We start from the raw sequence: 24,566 nt of genomic DNA, 5'->3' as shown, positions 1-24,566 counted from the left end.
GCTGACTAGACATTGTTGTTTATTTATTTACGATTTTGTCACTTGATAAACGAATTTTGTTTATCAACAAGATAAATTAGGGATCCTTATGGATGAACTATGCATCATCTTAGGGCCTATTCTCATAGACTGAACTGAACTGAATTGAGCTGAACTAAATATTTTATAAGAGAAGGAAATTAGGAGCTGAACTGAGCTGAGCTGAACGAACTGAAAATAAACGTATGAGAACAGGCACTTGCAATAGTTTGGAATTCTGATTGACTCTTACAATTTGTTCGGATCCTTAGGAAGGAAATTGATACAAACATTGATTTTGATCGAGAGCATGTTCAAATACTACTTTGATTAAGAACATTTGAAATAGGGAGGAAGAGGAAGAGAAAGATGAACAATGTTTTACAAGTAACTCCATTTTGATACCCGTGATTTAAATTCAAATTATTCATTCTGCTTTATTTTTTGTGGATTAACTGTATAATAAACGACATACCCTAATATGAGTGTCTGGCTCTCATATACAAAGTACTCCCTAGATAACTTGTACAATTACGAGAATACCCTACATTATGGTTTGAAAAAAGTGGACTAAAGGAGTCAAAGATAGTGGACTAAACATGGACCAAAAGAGTCTAACATAGATACAGCACAAAAAAGCACTAAGATGATGAAAACAAATCTTAGGGCAAAATTAAAGTAAGATTCACAATCCTTAATACTACTACAAACAAACAAACAACAATGAACACTAAAATTAATTTAATTTTTGATATTGGATTGTGGGGTTCCATATACTCGAACCAATCAAACCAACTTGGCGCGTAATTTCCAATTAAAAATTAGAAAAAAATCAAAAACAAAATTATGGAAGAAATTAGTAATGAATTACCCAGATCCAAATCCTCTAAAAGATACCCTTTTCTTTTGTACTGTTCTTGTAAATTACAACAATCATCATCATTTCCCCCACCTTTTTTTTTCTTTTTGTTTTTTTTTTCTTTCCTCTGCCAGGCGCTTTGTTTTTGTCTAATTTTGCTGAAGAAATTTTGGGAAAGTTTGAATCTTTTTGTTTTTTTAGGATTGTTTTGAGAAGGGGTGATGGAAACTTCTGGAATTGAGCTCATAGAATCTGATGCTGTTCTTGTTAATCATCAGGTAATTTGATATGCCCCCTTTTGTTTATTTCTGTTTAAACTGTAAAAATTTGATAGTAGTAGTAAATTAGTAATACTATGTGTGAAGTATATGTTTTCTCAATTTTAGAACTAATTCACGTATAAATTTCGGGTTTTCGTTGTTGTTTCGAATTAGCGGTTTTATGGTTCATGTGTGTGGGATTGATCAATAATGAATAGATTTTTTTTTTTTTTTTTTTTTTTTTTTTGAGAGGTGGGGATCAACTAGTTTTGAGCATTTTTCAATGTTGCATAAAATTACCACCTTTTCAGGCCTATGTTTTCTTGGGTTTTCAGGAAAATGCAGTAACTAAAATCTAGCTGCAAATCACTCTTGTACATGAATAGTTATAATTCGGATCATACAGAGAAGCTACTTTCAAAAGCTTAATCTTCTGGGGGTAATATCCCAAGAAATGGTTTTACAGTCTGGGTTTCAATTAAGGACAATCCATCTCCATCCTCGTGCTTCTCGGGGAGTGGTGTTTGTTAGGCTAAGTGGCAACTGTGGACATGTTAGGTTACCTTGCTTTGCTGCTTGGTGGAACTTACTGTATAGAGAGTATAAGATTAAGGATGGTATTGGAAACTTGTTTAGCTACGGGGTAATCCAAGCAACACATGTGAATGTCGCACATTGATTAAAGAAGAAAGAGTTTAACTACTTAGGACTACACCCTATTGCCAATGGTTTTAAGGTGGAACCTCCTTTTGACTTTGCGAAGTGGACTCTCTGTTGATGAGCCCCATACTTAACAGACGGAGATTCAGTTGTAAAAATGCACTTGTATGGCCAATCTGGTGTGGTTATGAAGTCATTGGGATGGAATTACTGAATGAGGTTATAGGAATGAAATATGCCAATTAGCCGGGGTGACATTAATGTAAGGAAAATGTTTCAGCCCTCAGAATTTAACAACTTGAGTGAGTATTCCTCATTGGTACAATATGACATCTCAAAAGACAGGAGGTTTCTTGAGGGTAACTAATTTATTGATGAATTAAGTGATACCTGCAGGAGTTATTGGGGGAGGCCAGTTGTACTAGTCTCAATGGCAATGACCTCTATGCGGCGTGATTAATCCTCATACTCCTTAATTTGGGACTTAGGAGTGGTTAGCTGCAGCTTATGATAATACCTGATGACTTGCATGTTTAATTCTCTTCTACTGGTAACTCTTGGCCTCTCCAGCATTATATAATTAAGCATTTGGAGTCTATTGCAAAATTCTAACCTTTTAAATTCTGCCATCCTCAACTAAGTTGTTAGAGTGTGCTTGCTACTTCAGCATTAGCTTTGTTAACAATTTTTAGGACTACTGTATGCTCTTATAAGCTATAGCTGTCAGTTTTCGCATTGCTGAATTGTGTTATGATATATTTCTGTCATCTGCTCAGGGTGAACACATTGATAAGAGCTCTTTAGCTCGTCAATCAAGACGTCCAAACCTATCTCATCTGCAAATTCCAGCTAGGTCTCTAGAGAATGTGCTCTCTAATATGAAAAACACAGATATTCTTACCTTTTCGAGTCCCTCTTCCACCAGAGCAGGATTGCCACCAAGACCTTGCTCAACCGGGATCAAATCATCTGTGAGAAACATGCTTCCACAGAGAAGCCTCTGCTCTAAGACTTGCTCTCAGGATGGTGAAAAGACATTCCTAATTTTCTCAAACATACCAAAGTCTGACACTACTATGGACAAGCCTTCTACTTCAAGGTCATTCTCTCTAAACAAGGTTTTTTTCTTCTCCTTCAACCAAGAGAGCATGTTCATTACCAGTTACGCCCATTGCAAATTCAGGTCCCCAGTCTGGGCAGGAAAGGGATGTATATCCTGTCAACCATCTTAGTGACTCAGTGAGTGCTACATTCTTGGTTTTTATTTACTTATTTTTAGTTAATTTGAGCTTGGACCATATTGTTTCAGTTACTATGTTGTATTCATATGAGAACTAGTCTGTCGACCTATGTTGTTGAGTATGTGATTTATTTTCATCCAGACCCAAGAAGCACAGCTGCCAATGAAACGCTCATTTTCTGTTCCAGTTAATGTAAAAAATGCAAGCTTAAAAAGAGTGGGTTCTACAGGAGGTGTAATCCGTGTTGTTCCAGTGACACCTCATCAAGTGGAAGTTGATACTTCTTTGCCAAATGATGCTGCAACTGGAGAAAGTGGTATGTGCATGGTAGTTTAAGCTTGAAAACTTTTCACTAATCATGCTACTTTGACACAGTATGGGTGAAAACTATTTTGCCTTCTACCTTTCCGTGCTATGAAAATCAGAACTGTAGAAGGATTATATTGGGTTAAAATTTGTTTTATAAATGATGGATATACTACTTATAAATCTGAATTGTAGTCTAGTTTAAAGAGGTATGTTCTGCTGTTCAATCTTTTACTGTTATTTTCGATAAAGCATACTTTATTAGTCCATTTCATAACTGATGGATCTACTACTCATACAGTTCTACCACTTTTCCAAGTAATGACTGGGTCAATTAATTGGACCTAGAATGGCTTAAAAAGTGCATTTTTCCAATTCGTTTCCATTTCCTTGTCATTTCGTTCTGTTTCTTTGTTCATAATGTATATTTTATAACCAAACAATGGGATGTAGAATTTATATGTCACAGCACTTGTTGACTCAGTGATTATTATCCTAAAAGTTGCTATTTTGACACATAGTTCGAACACTTTTTTACTTAGAGGCGTACAAAGAGTACAAGGACCATAAAAATAACAGCTTTAGCAATTCAATATGCTAATAATTGTTTTGCCAGTTTCTTTCCTCACGTTTGATTGTGTGTCCGAGGATTTGGGTTGTGGAATTAATGCTCACCAAGGAATTCTTTTTTTGAGGAAAACTCACCAAGGAATTCTTGATGTAATGTCATGTTAACATTTTGTCCAGGTAACTAGTATATGAAAATGTTTTAGTTCGCCTCCTGTGCAAAAATGCATTTTTAGACTTAGAACTGTGTTCGCATTACCTAAATGTATACAAAATCAGTGTTTGCATTACATTAATTAGGAATAATACACTTCTTTGGTCTTCAGTGCTTCACAAACAAAATGAACATTGTCAACCAACATTGTCAACTTCCCAAAGTAGTTCACTTTTTATTCTCAGTTATATCCACTACCCAATAGTTTTTATACCTGATCTGTCCAATATCAATTGTCAGATATATTTCCTCTGTTCTTTTATAGTTGCAACTCTTGCAACATATCTTTTTGGTGGTCAAACTTTGCAAACTTTGATCGAGTGTGTGTGTGTGTGTGTGTGTTTTTACTAACGTAATAAATTCTATGTAGAACTTTGTTTGATTTGTTTCAATGTGTATTTCCAAATTATTATTAACTTTTCATAATTTTCAGTTTTTTACTTAATCATAATTAAGATTTTAATGGTCTAAAGTTTGCTTTATGTGTTGCAATAATTAAAGAATAATGGAAATTATTTGGAAAAAGTCGGCCCTTTTTATTCATTTGTAATTTCTCTGCCATAGAGGAATAGGTACCTTTTCAAAAAATAAATAAATAATCCAATGCTTCCTCAAGTTAATATCTAATTTACATTATCAACATAAATGATCGGAACTCTACCAAAATTCTCTTATTTAACGCATTTACTTTCCATTTTATATGGGGAGAAAACAAATAGGATGGAAGATTGGAAGGTTTATTATTCTGTAGGGCTGCTCTCTTCTGAAATATTACTCCACTGAAACTTTGATAACAACCTACCATGTAGTAGATTACAATTGAATTTCTTAAAATACCTCCATTTGATAAAAACAATGAAGACATTACTTTGTTTTGTTGGGTTGGAGGTTCATTTACCTTATTAAACAGATGTAATTCTAGCCTTTATTTTCAGCAGTTATGTGATGGTGAAAATAATATACATACAACTTCATCTATTGTTTGCTGTGATCTGGAACTCTAGGTGATAAAGATGCCAGTGAAGACATCCCTGAAGAAGAAGCTGTTTGTAGGATATGTTTGGTTGAATTAGGGGAAGAAGGTGTAACATTTAAGTTGGAGTGCAGCTGCAAAGGTGAGCTTGCACTTGCTCACAAGGAATGTGCTGTAAAGTGGTTTACTATCAAAGGAAATAAAATATGTGATGTCTGCAAGCAAGATGTGAGAAATCTACCTGTGACTTTGTTGAGGCTACCAACTCCTCGTCCTGTCCAGACCAGGCCACCGATCATCAGAGAGAATACGCAAGTCCCGCATACCAGGCAAGTTAGTGGGGACAACTTGCTCCAATATTGCAACTTTGTTTAAGCTACCTTTAGTGTGAGACTGTGAGCTGGCTAAAAGTACAGGGAAAACAAGAAAAATTCTATCTCAGAATCAATTAGAATTGGCTGATTTGTCACTGTGATCTAATCTGTATTGTCTCAATTGAAGTGAATCTCTTGACTCTGCATACCTCTAAAACATGTCTTTTAAGGACATGTACAAAATTCAGGAGCTGTCAGCTATTGCTTTGGTTTTCAGATCTGGCAAAATATTGATTTGGTATTATAAAATGAATTGCTAGATAATATGAAGAAGAAAAGCTAATTTAATGGAATTTAGAAATCAGAAATATAATGTGAAAACAGAAGTTTATTTTATATTCTGTAAAATACTACATAATATCAATTTGGTCTGAAAATGTTGGATAAATTGGAAAGTGTTGCATGGAGAAAATGGAAAGTCTTCAAATTTTCCGTGTGCTAGAATCCAGATTTTCTTTTCAGGGAGTGATATCATCTTAATTTTCTTCTCATAGATGCTACTGCTTTGTATGCTAAGCATGTTACGATGGAGGCTTCTGCATAATTGTAACTTTTTACTGTCTTGCGATAATGTAACTGCCAATTACTGGTAGATTTAGTACATATAGAGAAAACTTACTAAGTATGATGTATGTGGAAATGTGTAGTATGCTATACAAGACAAAAAGTTGACAATATAGTCTTTGCTGTTGATCACTGATACAGACCAGTACTTGTTTTGATGAACGATTATCTGTATAGTGCATTATAGGTGAAATTGTTAACTGAATCTGATAGATTTTTTCCCCTTCATTTTGTTTGCAGGATCTGGCATGATATTCCGGTTCTTGTGTTAGTGAGCATGCTAGCGTATTTTTGCTTTTTGGAGCAACTTTTGGTAGAAGTTCCTTCCTTTTTTATATCTGAAAAATTGATTTGATTTTAGCTGTTGTATTTGATTATTAGACTCAAACTTTTGGTTGTTTTATCTTTTATCTATCAATAAGCTTTGTTATTATTTATTTGAATTGCCGAAGGCCAAATGATGCCATAAGCTTGACCTGGATTCTTAGCTTTATTGGGCAATGCAAGTACTTTGTAATTGTTATTTGCACCATGCAGATGCACTCATAGGAAAAATAAATTATATTATTAACAAAATTTTATTGTAGACGATTAGACTATTTTTTTCAGGAGAAAAAACTTACCATAGTTACTATACCAATTGAAGATATTCCAATCCTTTCTTTTCATCTTAATTCCCCAGTCCTGACTGCTATTGGCTATTGCGTTCTTATCATTATGTTCCAATTGGATTGACATTAAGTTCTGCACATACATAGGTGTCAGATCTTGGTGCACGTGCTCTGGCCATATCATTACCTTTTGCGTGTGTTCTTGGTCTTCTATCTGCTATGATAGCATCTACCATAGGTAAGATCTTCTGCTCGAATCTGCTGAGTTCACTTCAATTTATATAGATTCTCATCTTTCAAAAGTTTTTGCTTTCATGGATGCAGTTAACAAGGGATACATTTGGGCATATGCTTCGTTCCAGTTTGCAATTGTGCTCCTCTTTGCTCATATCTTCTATAATGTGGTAAGAGAAACTCCCACATCAGACAATACAGTCTACGCGTTTATTGATTAAATGACAAGCTCTAACACGCTTACTTATTCACGTGTCTTAATACAGCTTAATGTTGCTCCACTTCTGTCCGTTCTTCTTTCCTCATTTACTGGATTTGGAATTGCAATAAGCACAAATGCCCTAATTGTGGAATGCCTTAGATGGAGAGCAAGTTCTTCTGAACAGTTTTTTCATCCTACAAATAGAAGCAGGCAGCCAAGGCAACACCTTCGAGATCATCATCATCATAATCAACATATCCACCAGCATCAACACCGCATGCATCATCAACCTGTGCATGTTCAAGAAGTCTCGTTGGGGCCCATGGATAATATAAGATCATAAGAAACTGTGATAATTCATCCACTGTCCCTGAGACAGATGTGAAATGAGGTTTATCGAAGGTATTATAAACTTCAAGTCCTATATTCCCTTCCGAAGTTCATTAATTGCCTTCCTAAAAGTGATAAAACTATGTTCTCTTAGTTAGCTTGCTCTATTTTGGGTGTTTTAGTTTTCTTGTGTCGTTTCTTTACTTTTTTAAGTACTCCACAGAGCTCTATTTCCTGACTACCCCTATTAAATAATTTTTGCAGAACCAACTGCAGTTTACTTCCTCTTTCTGAAAATATCTACAATGTGTTCTGTTGGTCTGAACTATCCCTAGACCAAATCTATTAACTTAATGACCATTATCGTGACTGTAGTTTCATCTGTCTTTCTGTTTTGGCCTGAGATTCTTGATGAAAATATCCTCTATTGTACATGGGTTAGACAAATTCCATCTGTTGACTGTCAGCCTAATGATAACATAGTCCCAATATTGTGGAGGAAAATGTGGAGAAGAAAAATATTGGTAAAAGCAAAGGCTTTCTGTGAAGTGTATGATATTAGACTTTTAAGGTGTTTAATTGTCTTTAGCTAAATGGCTCTGTTCACTTCCTAAATTGACACATTTACTAGCATTAGATTTAAATTTAAGAGAATCGGTTGAATAAATACTTAGTCCCAAAATGATTTGTTAGCAGTTTAGACGACCCCAAAATCCCAAACCATACCGGGACTAAGGCTTTGTTGTTGTTGTTATAGATTTTAATTTAAGAAAATCAGTTGAAAGTATGGAAAAATTCACATGTATTTGAACTGTGACATGAACTACACATTTTATGTAAACTAACTCATTGCACTTGGTTAAAGGACCATAGGTGATAGGCCCTAGTTCAATATTATCCTACCTCCATGCAGTCTATCCCAGAAAGAGTTAGAATTGGTTAAGTAATGTATATAGAGAAATCAATGCCGCTGCAAGCTAGACAGAACTTATTAAAGAAGAGATACAATGACTTAAATTTGTGTTCGGGCAACCATCACTTATCACCTTCAGTATCTTTTGTTCGACTTTTATCACTCCCTTAATGTATTACCTTCAATCCAAGCATGCTTGTAAAAATCTTACTCGTCTATCTAGCATTCCTGGAAAATTGTTTTCTCTGCAGGTCTTTATAATCATTATCTCTAATTCTCTAGTAGTTTTGACTAATTAGGGACATATTTACATGTATATGAATCTTTCAGAACTCTGTCAGTGGCAGGAACTGGATGAGTATGTTCTTGCTATATAATTAGATCAACGTAATTTGCTGACCAAGCTTAAACATTTTATCTTTTATAGTTTGTGTTCATGACTTATTAGCTATTATTACAACAACAATTCTCAGTGCATCTTTATTTTCCATGCTTGCAGTGATCTCCTATGTACCGAACATGAATATCAAAGATAGAATGACAGCTGCTCGGTTCTCATAGAGATTGTACCTTGAAGTGACATCTGCACCATCAATGCAATACTAACTGCTTCAATACTACAAGATGACAGAGTTCTTGACTGAAAGACTGTTACCAACCAAGACCAATGGTGCCAAGAGGTACAGTGTACACCAAAATTCTTGCTAGCTGCTTCGTTCTCCAACATCTTCATTCCTCACCTTGTTCTACAAAAAGGGATTTCAAAACCTTGTAATCTTGAGCTCTAGCCTGTGTTTCGGAGGGAAAATGCTTCAGGATGCCTGCTGCCTTTTCCTCTCCCTTCGTTTCCCTCCAGTTTTTTATAGCGAGGGAGATGGGGGTGGGATACTATCCAAAACCTGGACAGTCCCGTAACTAATTTTTTGTTAGACGGAGAGAAGCCTTTGATGGAGTATTGTGGATTCATACATGGAGCGTTGTTCAGTGTTGTTTGTGTGTTTCCTTCTTAGGCCTTGTAAACTCACCACTTTGTCCTCTATTGCTCTTTGTAAGTTGGTTTCATTCTCCGCTTTGGTTATATTTGTGTAACAAGAACCACAAAGGGTATTGATGTAGACGAAATTCAATCTAAGGGTATTACCCCCAAGATTTTAATATACTAAATTAGTCGGCATCCACTTTGGTAAATGAAGCTTTTACAACACGCGTTTGTCTTGTGATTTCAACCTTACTTTGTTTATGCACAATCATAAAATTCTTACTACTAGTTCTTACAGAAGTCATTCAAAGTTAGGGAAAATGAAAATACAATCTATGTTTCTTTCCTCAGGATTGTATGAAGATGGCATGGTTAAGGCTACACTTTAAATAAATTCCACACCCTCTTATTTGGCTTCATGACCCTATGCAGCCAGTAACATATTTCTGTGGGAATATAGTCGGAGGCATTGATATACATGAAGTTAATGATGAATAGTGTAATTGCAAAGGTAGATTATACCCCTTGAAGTGACATGGACTCGTTTGAAAGTGTACGACAAAGCCACAAAAGAAAAAGATTTAGACAAGATTTGATCCATGTCAAGTACCAACCCAAAGACTTATTACATCTATCTATCTATAACTATATACTAAAGGTGAAGCAGGAATGACACGTGTCATCTCCTGATTAAATATTTTCCGGCCTTTTTTTTTTTTGTTTCTTTTTTGGATTTTTTGTTTGGTCAAATTAATAGTATTTTCTTTCCATATTTAATGTATTACGTAATACATATTTTGAATAGAATTTTAGTTAAGGACTATGTGTTTTCTTTCTTTTTATTTTCTCCAACTTTATTATTTTATTATTTTTATACAAAGTAAAATAAAAATTAAATAAATTTGCATAAAATATTGTGTCAGTATGTCAACAAATTATGGACGAAAGATATATCCTTGTATGTTTGTATTATACGGGTACAGATCTAAAATTTATATTTTTTAAGGGGTAGTATAAAACCTTATAGTCCATAAATTTCTTTCATATTATTTGATTTGTTAAGTCTTTTGCGTCACTAATCTTGATGTCTTTGGCATGAGCATAAATTGAAATTCTAGCTATTTTGTTTCCTTTAAAAATATACTTCGTAATACTTTTTTTCCACATAATTGTTACAATATAATTCACTATAAAATTTAGTAAAAACGTGCGTGGTACGGGACTAAAACTAGTGTTTGATACAAGTCATGCTCTAAGGGATTTTTTTTTTTTTTTTTTTTTTTTTTTGGGGGGGGGGGGGTGTTGTTGAATTTCATTCTGTTATGACTTCTGACAATGAATAGGCTACCCTCAAAATACAACAAAAAGATCATTTATAAAAGAATTAGAGTTTTTTTTCCCGGATAAACAATCATATAAATATATAATAACAAAGTTAACATAGAAACCCTATTCTGACCTTGCTCTGCTTTAACTGACAATTCATAACAAAAAGTTTCATTACAAATGCTATGATATGAGCCTAAAACTTGTATTTCCTGAAAACTCTAAGGAGAAGTTGTGGATATGGCACATTGGCATACTCTAAGGAGAAGTTGTGGATATGGCACATTGGCATACCTGAAAATATAATGCCACATCTGATTGCCTACAGAAATCATTCAAAGATGAGGGAATTCTATCTCCATTTCATTCCTCATAATTGTATGATGTCACAATAAAGGCTCCACTCCGTTAACATATCCATTATATTAAATTACACCCCTCTTATTTGGCTTCATCACCATCTCAACAAGTCTGTACATCCAGCGATCAAGCAATCCTACAAAAATAACAGCAATGGAAGCACCAGATCAGATATTGAATACACAGTCACACAGATGTTAGGAGTCTAGATGCAAATGCCAGTATATGCACGAAACCTCCCACCCCCAGGATACTGTAGCCCCATGCACCATGTTCAAAGTTTTTTCCAATCAATCTGAACAAGATGTCATGATCAGTGTCTAATATGAAGAGCCAAAGTTCTTTCTAAACAATTTCAGATGCAAAATATAATAGAGCCCCCTTTTTTCTTTTAGGTTTTTCAATCTGCAGATTCCAATAGTCAATTTCAACTATGGAAGTGGACACCAGACAAATATGAATGCTAATAGTCACTGTTTGGAATTTTGGAAATTAGTGACTTTGCAACTCTTCTTGGGTTTGCTAATCATATAAGTAAACGAAGGAGCAACCAAATTTGGAGTATAAACTCTGTAAAAATCTATTACAAAGTCCCCTGAAAAACAATTGGATTACAATTGCTCAAAATTAATGCTAGTTCAGCAATGACCTGAGATAATTGTGGATGACTTGAATCACAATTAAGATATTTTAGATCCATTAGAAACCTTAGCATATAAGACAAAAAAAAAATGATGAAAATTTCTCATCTTTGCTGCTTTTGTGAAGCACCTAATGTTCTTCATAAGACCTGCAGTCCTCCATTTAGAAATAGATAATACTTCCCTGTTTCTCAATTGATGCATCTCTTTCCTTTTTGGGATGTTTCACAATATATGCATCCCTTTTCTTTTTACTCCCTCCGTTACGAATTACTCGCAACAATTACTAAAAATGGCCGGTACACATTACTTGCAACAAACTTATTTCTTTCCTTTTATGGCAAATTTTTTTGTATGATTTTACAACATTACCCTTACTTTTTATACTAAACACCCTAATTAAACTACTAATTTTATCTTATTAACTTAAACCCTAACATTGATTAACTTAAGCATTTCTACCAAAATCATTCTCCTTCCATCTAAATTCATCACCCCCTTAATTGGCAACCACCACCACCACCACCACCATTACTACCACCGGATCTCCACTCTAACTACCCAGAATTTCTCTCTCTTTGTCATCTCCCCCGATCTCCACTCTACCACCGACTTCCATCGCAACCATGCCATCTTGCTTGTCGTCGCCGCCTTTTTCTCTCTCTTCCTTTCCTTGCTGCTTCTTGGTGGGTGGTTGGTGATAGGTGGTGGTGCTGGTTGGTGGTTTGTGAGTTTCGGGGTTGTGGGCGGTGGATCTGAGTTCGTGGGTTGTGCGTTTCGGGGTTGTGGGTGGTGGGTTTCGTGGTTGTGGGTCTGGGTTCGTGGGAATTAGGTTTCGGGGTGGGTGGTGGTGGGATGTAGCGGGTTCAACGGTTGTGGGTCTGGGTTCGTGGTGGTGGGTTTCGGGGTTGTTGGCTGGGTTCTTAGGTTATGGGTTTTGGGGTGGGTGGTGGTGGGTTGTAGTGGGTCTGGCGTTCATGGGTTGTGGGTTTCGGGGTGGGTGGTGGTGGGTTGTAGTGGGTCTGGCGTTCGTGGGTTATGGGTTTCGGGGTGGGTCTGGGTTTGTGGTGGTGGGTTTCGGGGTTGTGGGTCTGGGTTCGCAGGTGGTAGTGGTGCTGGGGTAGTTGGTGGTGCGCTGGGTGGTGGTGTGTTGGGTGGTGCTGGGCTCCGTTCGTGGTGCTTGGTGTTTAGTTTTTGTTTTTGTTTTTGTTTTTTTATTGGATTAATACTAAGCACATTCCTTATTTTCCAATAAACACACTTAAGAAATTTTGCCTAGGAGTCCGCAAACTCCCTCTTTGTTGCGAGTAACTCGTAACGGAGGGAGTAGTAAAATTTAATATGCAAAGTTACTATGTTGCCCTCAACTTAAGTGGGGACTAACTCCACTTTTTTACATGCTATGGTTGAAGGTTAGCATATGTCCAATTATGATAATTTCTATACTCTCTCTTCTCTTTTTGGTGTGTTTGCTAACTCTAAAATATGCATCAATTGAGAATCAGAGGAAGTACTACTTTCATACTTGCCAATGCATAACTTCAATCATTAATATCTCTTATTATCAATAATTATTAAAAAAAAAAAGAAGAAAGAATTTTTTAAAATTTTATATGATGGTTGATGACCCATCTAACATGGTCTCACATGACCGTTTTTCATAATTATAGATCACCAAAAACAGTCCAAGTAGAGTATGTGAAAAGTGTAAAAGTTAGAATGTTGCAAATAATTCTAATTTTATATGATGACACATCTAACAAGGTTCACATGACTGTTTTTCACAAGTAAAGATCACCAAAGACGGTCCAAGTAGAGCATGTGAATAGTGTAAAAGTTAGAATGTTGCAAATAATTCTAATTGGAAGAAGTATAAGATTAACCAGCAAGGACATAGGCAATCAAGCATACCTGTCAAAGCAAAGGTACCCCCTAATACTGCACAAAGCCTAGTGAGGAAATGAAGAAAACTGCGGCGTTCTTCCCTGATTGTTACAGTGATAGGTGATAGATCATACAAGAAGTAAACAGCTGCCAAAGATGATACAAAATGTTTAGAAAAATAGGCAGCAGGGAAGAACAAATAGCACCTTTAAAACATAGGTTTTTTACTTGCTTCATTACCAACCTGGCCATGTTCTATCAAAGTCTTTCATAGGTGAAAAGTATTCTGTGACAGAAAATTGATTGGTAGGCAACACATCTTTCGAGGTATATCTGTACTCGGTAGGAACAATCTACAAAAATAACAGATTTAGTTTAGTCATGAAACCAGTGGGTGCTTGTCTGACAAAATAATGAAGATGGTGGCTGCAAGGAAAGCTACTCAAAGAAAAATCCTCTCACATTGACATTAGGCAAGCATCAACTCAGACAAATTTTTGATGGTACATGATGCTCAGTAATGGGTAAACATTTTATTTAAGTTCCTAAGTTATGTATACTCTAGAGTTTTAATCCTTAATTTATACCGCAAACATTGTTTACGTTATGTGAAATACAGCTCCCTGATCAGGGACTTAATCATATTCTAGCATGGAACAAAGCCTAAGCTCGTATACCTAAATTTCTTATCCCTCTCTTGTACTGCCAGCCTTCCCCAGTTACACCACCTCCGGTTACTTCCATATAAAACTACCTACAAGGACATTATCATATTCTGGCAGATTTATAAACTTTATTACCCAGTAAGACTATGACCATGTTATGTGTCACAATCGGAATATTATTGCCACATTCAGTCCTAACGAGGATTCTATGCGTCTAGCACTCAAACTCAATAACAAACTTAATGCAAGCACCAAGCAGCACAACTGAAGAGCCATGATTTGACACTCACAAAATACTAATCCACCAGTTCACAATTGTAAGTAAGATAAAAGTGAGAAAAAAAATGACACTCAATGAAATGATAATGGATGAGAGTTCAACTGCGGCATCGCTGTAAATACACAAGGTCGATCATTGATTATATAAGTAGCGGTAGTAGGCAACTTAATGTTATGAGGTAAAGTCTAAATTGAACTGAAGAAAATCACCGTAGGATGCTCCAAAAGATTTACAATGTCCTTTAAATAAAAGATAAACAATCATAGATGAGCCATAAGCATAATACATGATGAAGCACCAAAAACCCTGAAAATCAAGGCCCGCTTGAAATTTAAAGAAGAAGCTTAGACAGTGATTAGCATGTCACACTAAAATTTTACTGTCCATTAAAACATTAAAGAGCTGAGATGCAGGTAATCAAAAGGCAACATATGGAAAAGATATTTATTACACGTGTTTATTGAGCTCACAGAATGACTAAGACATAAGTGGCATTAAATGACACCCAACATACCTTGATATAGTATTTGAAAGTACCACTAGTACCACGCAAGATGCGAACTGTCCCATCAAGGGGATTGTGAATTCCAGGATAAGTTGGGCCAAATGATAGCTCATGAATCATGTGGCTTACATTAACGCGATTAGATCCTTCAAAAATCTGTCAAAAGACAAGAACTTTTGATTACTACTTCACTCATCATGCTAAGAATGAACATTACAGCAGTCAAATGTTTTACAACATCCAACATTCAGAAACTCATATCTACATTTTTCCATTCTTCTACTTTACATTTTCTTGTTTGAATTCTTTTTTAAGAGGAAAGATTGGGGGGGGGGGGGGGGTTGTTCCTGCCTTATCCATGCATCAGCTACCCCACCTCAGATTACCAAACATCAATCCACTATTTAGCTGCATATATTTCATGCAGGTGTAGATGTGCAGTTATATTCTCCTTAGACTACAAGCCAAAAATATTTCCATATTTACATAATCTTTACATGTCAAGTTATTTCAACCACCCTTCCACAGAAATGCATTCCTTCACTCGCAGAATAATTTGCTGCATATTTTAACAATGGGCATGGGTGCAGAGCCTGAAATTCTTCCTAACAAGATAAACTAATAATATGGCACAAAATCCTCACATATTGAGTGTACATAATAGAATTTCAGAAGCAAAAGGACACAATTTCCACTTCCATAACTTACATAAAGCAACCTAATGTGGAAGTTGTAATGGATTGTAACTTCAATTACCAATCATGACCAACTACATCAGTACAAAGAAAACTATCCAAGAAAAAACTTGTGACTTAAGCAGCTACATCTGCAAAAATTGTAAATTACAAGTGCATCAATTGTTCTAATTTCACAAGATCTCACCATCTGCGCAACAAAAATGTTCAGTCCATGAACTGATACATGAAAATTCCCAGCAACCCTTTGCACATCTAAAACACCATAAACCTGTGAAAGATATAAGTTCATTCACTCATTAGTTGCTTTATCACAGTTAAACCACTGTTATAGATAAATGCATTTGAAAAAAAAAAAAAAGACAAATACCCGACAGCCTTCTCCATTTGCCATTGCCTGCTTAACTTTTTTTACAATGTTTTCAGTCTCTTCATCAAAGCTTTGCAGATGACTTTTCTGTTTTGAATCTTCATGCTTATCTTTATCATCACCATGCTCATCTTTGTGGTCATGCTGATCTTTAGAATCCTCAGGTTGATGTTTAACATGACCTGCCAAGAAATGTTCTTTAGCTATAATTAGTGTGTCTATGCTAACAGCCAAACCATTTCTAAGGAGGGAGCATCAAGCATGTCATCATAACTTCTAAAATGGGAATTTGATAAATTATCAACCCATTGCAATTGATGAAAAGAGAAGAAACCCCTGAAATGCTTTGGTCAAGGTAAACAAAAGGTGGAAGAAGTCTGAGCCTCTCTATTGTACCCATGATACATACAAGAAACTACAATCACAGATGCCAAATTTATAAAGTATGAATGTAATATTGTTTACATATATAAAAAAATTCTTCTAGTTTTCTTTTCAAATAGCTTACGTTTATGTGTATTGTACTTCAATAATAATATTCTGAATACAACTATTTACATCTAAATCAATATCACTTGGGGAGTATAATTACTCTTCAAGCCAAAATAATTTCTTGTTATTACTCATTTATTTTTGTTATACATTCATTTGCTGGAAAGACCAATAAGAGGAAAGAGGGACCACCCATGTGAGAAAACCCCTATGTTTTGGAGGAGAGAAAAAGACTAAGGTGTACTTGATGGATTTAAATAAGTCCCATTTGATGGGCCAAGGGAGGGAAAAAGAAATAACAGATTTACCTTACAGGAAGAAAGTAAAGGTGGGTGGAACAAAATGAAATTAATGTAAATAAAAATTGGAAGTAAAATAACGAAATTCCTAACTATAGGGAGAACCTTTTTGAAATTTGAAGCTATACACTATTCAGCAATTTATTTTTCCTTTAGGAAAATATTGCTTAGTACATATGAAATAAGTAAGAGAAGTTAAAATCCATCTATTCCTAAAATAACAAAGAAAATGTAATGCACCATAAGTATTAAGTTTTACCATGGTCATGAGAATGGCCATGAGAATGGCTATGAGAATGATCATGGGACTGGCCCTTCTCCACCAAATCAGTCAAATATTCAGTTCCAATAATATGGCCATCACTACTCAAACGAAGCTGCAAAATATCAAAGGGGATGTGTTAGTAAATAATGTCTATTTCCAACAGAATCATATTGTACTATATTACTATTGCAGTGTTTGCACGTGCTGGATAAACGAGTTTGGCTTTTATTTTTTCATTTGAAGATTGTCTTAAAAGCCTTTATATATGTTATCTTAGCTTGTATATGATGACCATGGTTTTGAGGCTTGGATGTGGTCACAGTTGTGATAATGGTCACGTAATCACTTTCATAGGCAATGCAGGTGGAATGTGGTTGTTGTGGCCTAATATTTCGGTGGCAGTAAGCTCAGAATCCTTCACATTGCGGTTGCAATGTAGTGATGCGGCCGAGACTTAATACCATGAATGTGATACTTTTTCATTAATACTAGTCTTTGTCCTGTTAGGTTTTTCTACTTGGAGAATCACATGATGTCTGATGTGTATGTATATATGATCATCCAAAAATGCTCAATAACTATGGAATACTGAAGGGAAAATCATGTTATTTTGTAATCTGTGACATATGGAAAACTATTACATAATTTTTTGTAACTACAAAATTGTTGTACTTTTTAAGTAATGAAATTTGAATTGGCTTATAGCTACTACCTAGTGCAAAAAATGATAATAAAAAATCTTTTGATCCAAGGTAAATAAATGTGGGTAGAATACAAAAGCAAAGTGAATAGATAGCTAAGACAGAAAGACTTCTAAATCCATTCTTGTTGGCTTCAAGTTCACAGCCTACTTATAGCACCTTTTCTTGTCATTGCTAGTACATGTCCTTTAGTAAAAAAGATGACATGGCATGATCCTAGGGCATGAGAAGGGTTCCATGTGGTGGCACATAAACTTACATACTACACTTTTTAATACTCACTATATTAGTATAGGTTTATCTTTAACACAACTGGCAACAAATTATTGATTTTGGTTTACAAGTTTAGGTACATATATTGGTAAGATTTTGCTTCTTATTTTATAACGGATAATTTTGTAAGCCCACGCCTAAAGAAACTTGTAATTGATTTAGTCTTTCAGTGTAGTTAGAAGTCTAGTTATTTTGGTTTTTACACAACTAAAAGGCATGTCATTTTATGTTATTTTGAAGTTTTGACTGATTGATAGAATTAGGAATTGCCTAGCAAGTTGTGCAAAATTTTCATCACTTGAGTGTTAATTTAGTTCATTTGGAGTCAGAATCTCAACACCAAGTTTGACTACATCCTCAAATAAGAAAATCTCAACAAACAAAACCAACCTTATATTGTAATTTGTACGTGAATGGGACTTCAATATGGTTTATGTGTTTAATTACCCTTGTGCCTAATTACTCATCAAACATCATCCTCAAGTGAAAAGCTAAAATCTGGATCAGCCCTTTTATCCCCCCCCCCCAACGGCTGTCCTTGCCCCCTCAGGCACTAGACAAACCAATTAATAAGCATATAATAAACAAAATGTTCATGATTGATTGGCGGTGGTGGATTCTTTTATCATCCTTAGACCTTACAAAAGGAGAATAAATCTTTTTGGGAGGAGGTAGGTTGTCCAAGATACAATATTTACATCAAATGTTGCAGGTGGGCTAGGCATACATATTCCTAAGAAGAACATATTCCTAAGAAGAACAAATTTAAGTCTATACTTACTCATCCAATATCAATCAATCAATCAAAGCCTTTATCCCATATATACTTACTCGTCCAATAACATTTTTTAAAACATGTCTCATGACACTTGATAAAGTTTCTCATAACTTATAGAACAATGTAAAGTGATTTTATTTAGGCTCTGTATTTGTCTAGAAACCAAGTAATGAAATGAGATGTTCTTGTTCCGGAAATATAAAGTTCCTGCAAAGTCAGCGTGATATTGAGTCTCACTCCATGAGATCTAATCCACTGATTATTCCATGCAACTACTCATGCTCAATTAGCTTTGTATCTGTATTCAGCAATGAAATCTTATCTCACAGGACAAGAAATAAAGAACAAGAACATCCACCTTTAGTTATGTGACACACAAAACCACAAGGAAGATATTCATGGATTTGTAACAATCAAAACAATTAGTGCCAAGGATTGGAAAATCAGGCCATCATAAATCATAAATCTGGATGAAGCATAACATACTTTCCATATATTTGTATCAAGATCCACTTCATGCTTTCCTGACATATCTATAGCATCCACACTGAGAACTGTGCAAAACAAAGGTTACATCATGAAAAAATTGAAAACAGATAAGAATGCCAAGTTCACCATTTACACAAAAAACAAGTGGTGGCAGGGACAGAAGGAATGATAACAAAACAAGAATGATCAAAATCACAACATCCATACTAACCATCGCATGGCAAGGAAGGGAATGTCATGTTTATGTGTATAGGAAGTGTTTCACCACGCTTCAAATCCACAGACATCTACAAACAAAAAGCTGTAATTAATTGCACATAATAATCAAATGGCCATAATAAAGCGACAAGTAAATGTAGGTAACAACTAACCTGATTAACTGTATAGGTACTCAAATAATATCTAAGCTCATGTATGAACAGAGTGGCCATAATGACCAGGCCAATAATAGAAACTGTAAAACCCAAAAAGACAGGTTAGCCATCCATACGTACAACAGTCTCTGTGTGACAAATGAGATAATAAGAGAAGGTTGGAAAACGAGAAAGTTAAATGTTACAATAGTTTTAGCCTATATTAAGCAAAGAAAACCATTAGTTTTCACTTGGTTGGCCAGAAATTGCACTACCCATTAGCTGACCTAATAAACTACCTTTCTTATGGAGTACCACTACCTTTTTACAAACTTTTTTTTCAATCATGAACCTTATAAAGCATGTTATTCAGTCCACACTACCATTTGACGAAGATCATGAGTTTTGAACGTCAAGTGTGACCCACAAAACCATATCATATAACTGGAAGTGAGGCAGGGAACTTATTTTAAAAGTTATACTCATTGTTTTGTTTTGTTTTTTTGTTTTTTTTTTTTTTGAAACATTATACTCGTCGTTTAAATCTCACAAAATCCATGAAACGACGGTGTTAGGTGAAACTAAATCTTAAGGTCATTAATAAAAAGTACTGGAAAATGCGATACTACATATATAAAATGTACTTTTCCACAATTTGAAGCAGAATTATTCATCCTCCCAGCATAACGATTCATATTTGGGGTATAAACATTAGACACCATTGCTCACTTCAACTCTACTACCATAGATATCATCTTAAATTTTCTGCAGGCATTGTTGTTGGATGTTTTTATTTTCATCACTACACTACTCACATGAGTGTCTACAATGACATAACACCAACAAAATAACCCAAAATCCAGCAAATAAAACAACTTTGCAAGCTAAAATATAAGAACCCCATTTCAAATCAGAGCTAACATAACCTCACCCAACTTAAAACCCATCATCAAAATAGGGTTTTCGTCACAATTTACAACCCGAAAACCGGAAACAATGAATCTAAAAATCAAAGCGCAATCTCTTTAAAAGCAAAAAATAAGGAATTATACCAATAGCGCCAGATTGTGTCTTCTGCAACAAATGTTCTTCAGCACGAGGAAATGCATCAAGCCTCTTTATAGCTTGCTTAACCCCCATAATTCCACCCCAATAACAATATAATTAACACCCTTTTGGATGAAATTACCTGCTCAACATTAAAATTACAGAATTATTGAATAATTTGCAATGCAGAAAAAGACAATATTACTGGGAAAATTGAGAGTATGATGTAAAATTATACACAGAAAATTGCATAATATATGAGAATTTATGAATCATAAAGAATAACGAAGATGATCTAATTAATTGGGTAAGGAAGAAGAGGGAGAAAGAGAGTTACCGGAGTGATGACGGAGGTAATGGCGGCGGCGAAGAGGTGAGAAGAGAGATCGTAACGGAGCAAGTGGGGATCTGTTGAAATTTAGATACAACTTTGGATTGTTTCTGTTTTTGCCGGTAAATTATTATTTTTCCACAATATTCAAGCTAATTTTTTAAAGGCGTTTTTTTAAAAAATAAAATAAAAAATGGTTAATTTTCTCAAAAATTTGTTTTGGTTAATTGATGTCCTAACCATTTCCTCAAAACTATTTCCTCAAAAAACAAAAAAAATGTCCTAACCATTTCCTTGAAAAAATATCTTAAACAAGTATTACCCTTGTACTCTATTTTTTATTTTAAATCTAGAGTGTGTCACAACGATGTAATAAATTGGTGCGATTTCCGTAAATAATGCTAAAATAAAAAATAATTCCGTATATATGTCAGTTTTAAAACTATTTCCCGTGATACCGTACACGTAGGATTAGTGTAGGGTTGTAAAATCCGAGGCTATAAACCGCTAATAACAATAGCGGATTTTAAAAAAGAACCGCTAATATCATTAGCGGTTCATTTATTAAAACCGCTAATGTCATTAGCGGTTTATACTTAAAATACTCGGTAACTTATTAGGCTTAATGTTTAGGTTCTTCAAATAGAACCGCTAACGGTATTAGAGGTTCTTCAAATAGAACCGCTAATATCATTAGAGGTTCTATTTAAAGATACTCTAACCATTACAGGTTCTTCAAATAGAACCGCTAATACCATTAGAAGTTCTATTTAAAGATCCTCTAACCACTACAGGTTCTTCATATCAAACCACTAATGGTATTAGAGGTTCTTCAAATAGAACCGCTAATACCATTAGCGGTTCTTGAGGTTCTTTAAATAGAACCGCTAATGGTATTAGCGGTTCTATTTGAAGAACCTCTAATGGTATTAGCGGTTCTATTTGAAGAACCTCTAATACCATTAGTGGTTCTAATTTGTGTAGAACCGCAATCTTTATTAGCGGTTTATTAATAGCCAAAAAACGAACCAAAAATCCGAGCCTACGTCGTGGACGGTATAGTGGGAAATATTTTTTAAAGCAACGTACACACGGAATTATTTTTTATTTTAGCATTATTTACGGAAATCGCTCAATAAATTGTAATTTTAGTACTACTCCCTCCGTCCCCATAAGAATGAAAAAAATAAAATTTTAGATAGAGAAGCTAATTATGCACAAATATTAATGTAAATTGATAGATATTTTAGTACAAATGGATCGATCATCTTGGGACTAAAATTAGGCCAAAAGGGTTGAATTTTGGAAAAAAAATGGTCCAACTTTTGAGGACAGAGGGAGTACTAATTTTTTTGTCAAATGTTGAAGTATTGAAGTATGTAGTATTATTGTGCTTTCTAGTTTCTACCATGAATTGAGGTAAGTGAATGTCTATTCCACTTTTTATTTATTTATTTATTTATATACTTATTTTCCCAGAACGTAAAGTATTGTGTAAAATGGACTCACGTGAGTCCGATCATACAAACAGAAAATATTTAATTTCTGACGAAAATTAACTTATTCCTGACTAGAATGATTTTATTTCTGACGAAAATTAACTTATTCCTGACTAACAAAAGCTTATATCTAATAGTATTTTTTCGGGTTTTAATTGTTAGAAATTAGACAATATTGATCAGAAATTAGGCAATATTAATTAGATATTAGACAATATTGATCAAATATTAGACAATATTAATTAGATATTAGACAAATTTTCCTGGTGATGAAGGTGTTGCATCAATGGCGGAGTTTTCCAATGTAATAGGACCTCCAGTTGCATTGTAAATCATACACTTAGTAGCAACGCTACTACGCTACTACCACAACGATCAACCAGCTTTGCGGCGAAGTTGTGAGCACTCACATCCTTACCATCAGTGTTCTTCATTAACATTGCTGCTTTAGCTCGGTCATTTTGGTTCAACGTCTTCTTATCTTGATATTCTTTCATCTCTATTAATGTTTCGTTTGTGATGGGAACTCCATTTCGTTTGCCATTCTATGAATAGTAGCAAAAACATTCATAATTTAGGGGGAAGAGGGAGGGTGATGGCAATGAGTAAGTCGAAGATGGCGGCATCATCACCAACGTGGAGGAAGGAGTGGTTGATTCCGGGTTGTGTGTGGCCACAGGGGTTGTGGTTTGTGATAAGGGAAGTGTGTTATAAACTGGACTCACGTGAAACGGAGTCACACAAAACCTTCTCTTTTTAGAAAGGAATGTATGTTCTACTGTTGGAGATAAACTTTCATTAAACAAATGTTGGAGATAAGAAATAGAAATAATGGTTTTAATAATTTCAAACTTAACCCGATTTTCTCTAAATATTTTAATCTCAACTTTGGGGTATATTTCTTCTAACAATCCCAAACCAATAAATAAAGGTCAATAACATGTTATATCAAGTTACTTAACACGTGTTAAACCTTGATTGATCCAAAAAAATTAAATAGTAAACCCCTGCCCTCCCCTTCCCTACGGAACCGCCCTTACCCACCCAACCCTTTCCCTCGTCGGCTCGCCGCCCCTCCCCCATCCCTACTAGCACTAAACACAAGTTTTCCGCCATAATTTCTAGGACGTGATTGAACTAAATAACCAGGGTATTATCTAATTTTCAACTAAGTTGAACTAAACATGGTGCACCCGGGTTAAAAAAAAAAGGCGGAAAGAACGACATATAGTGTTTGATAAAGAACATACCTATATTTAACAAAGAACATACCTTTAATATGTTCTTTGAGTGTGATCAGTGTGTTCTTCAATTAAAATTATATGTTCTTTGAGTGTGATCAGTATGTTATTTAACATATGTTGATAAACACATATGTTTTTTTGGGTTTAATAATACAAAGTATGTTCTTTGAATTTGGCGTGTATGTTCTTTAAGGTCGTAGTGACACCCAAATTTTATTTTCATTATCATATGTCATATTTAATTTACTTTTATTATCGTATGTTATTTGAGTTTGATTAGTGTGTTATTTAGGTATTAACTATATGTACTTTACAATATAAATTACGTTCTTTTAACATATGTGTTTTTGAAATTTGATATTGAAATCTTAAATTATTTTTAATTGAAAATAATATTAGAGTAAAAAAACTAAATTAAGTTGAATTTTTTTTTTTGGAGAAATAGAAAATTATTTTTTGGGGAAATGATATCTTTGGTAAGGATTTTTTAAGAGGTGATCAACATTTGCATGACTCGTATCCCGACTCGAAATAAGGTGGGTTTGGGCAAACCTAAAAATGCATTTTTAGTTAAAACTCGAACCGGGCTTGAAAAAAGCCTGAAAACCCCCTACTTTTCTACCGGTTTGGGCACGAGAAATTATGATATGGCCCGGTCCTACTCGATTTTTTATCACCTCTAAATTTTTTCCGTTAATAATGTGTAATTTTTCAGAAAATTTTATTAAGTTTTTAACTCGTTCTTTTTATTATATCTTTATGTT

At 34.7% G+C, this 24,566-nt stretch overlaps 1 protein-coding gene and 1 pseudogene across 1 annotated transcript; one reads left to right on the top strand and one right to left on the bottom strand.

Moving 5' to 3' along the window:
* Positions 1-690: 690 nt before the first annotated feature.
* On the top strand, positions 691-9,530 carry LOC110702012 (annotated as a pseudogene).
* Positions 9,531-10,655: 1,125 nt separating this feature from the next.
* Positions 10,656-21,214, bottom strand: LOC110702013 (endoplasmic reticulum-Golgi intermediate compartment protein 3-like). The gene is made up of 12 exons (XM_021879651.1): positions 21,066-21,214; positions 20,734-20,870; positions 19,700-19,782; positions 19,540-19,615; positions 19,326-19,393; positions 17,082-17,199; positions 16,032-16,213; positions 15,849-15,932; positions 14,976-15,122; positions 13,761-13,869; positions 13,544-13,663; positions 10,656-11,127 (listed from the first exon to the last, which is right to left on the bottom strand). Exons 2-12 carry the CDS (start codon positions 20,819-20,821, stop codon positions 11,057-11,059), a joined length of 1,146 nt encoding a protein of 381 aa, XP_021735343.1. The 5' UTR covers positions 20,822-20,870; positions 21,066-21,214; the 3' UTR covers positions 10,656-11,056.
* Positions 21,215-24,566: the final 3,352 nt, after the last annotated feature.

Source organism: Chenopodium quinoa, unplaced genomic scaffold (genome assembly GCF_001683475.1).
Source record: "Chenopodium quinoa cultivar QQ74 unplaced genomic scaffold, ASM168347v1, whole genome shotgun sequence".
Classification (NCBI taxonomy): domain Eukaryota; kingdom Viridiplantae; phylum Streptophyta; class Magnoliopsida; order Caryophyllales; family Amaranthaceae; genus Chenopodium; species Chenopodium quinoa.
This window is presented reverse-complemented; position numbering and strand designations above follow the sequence as displayed.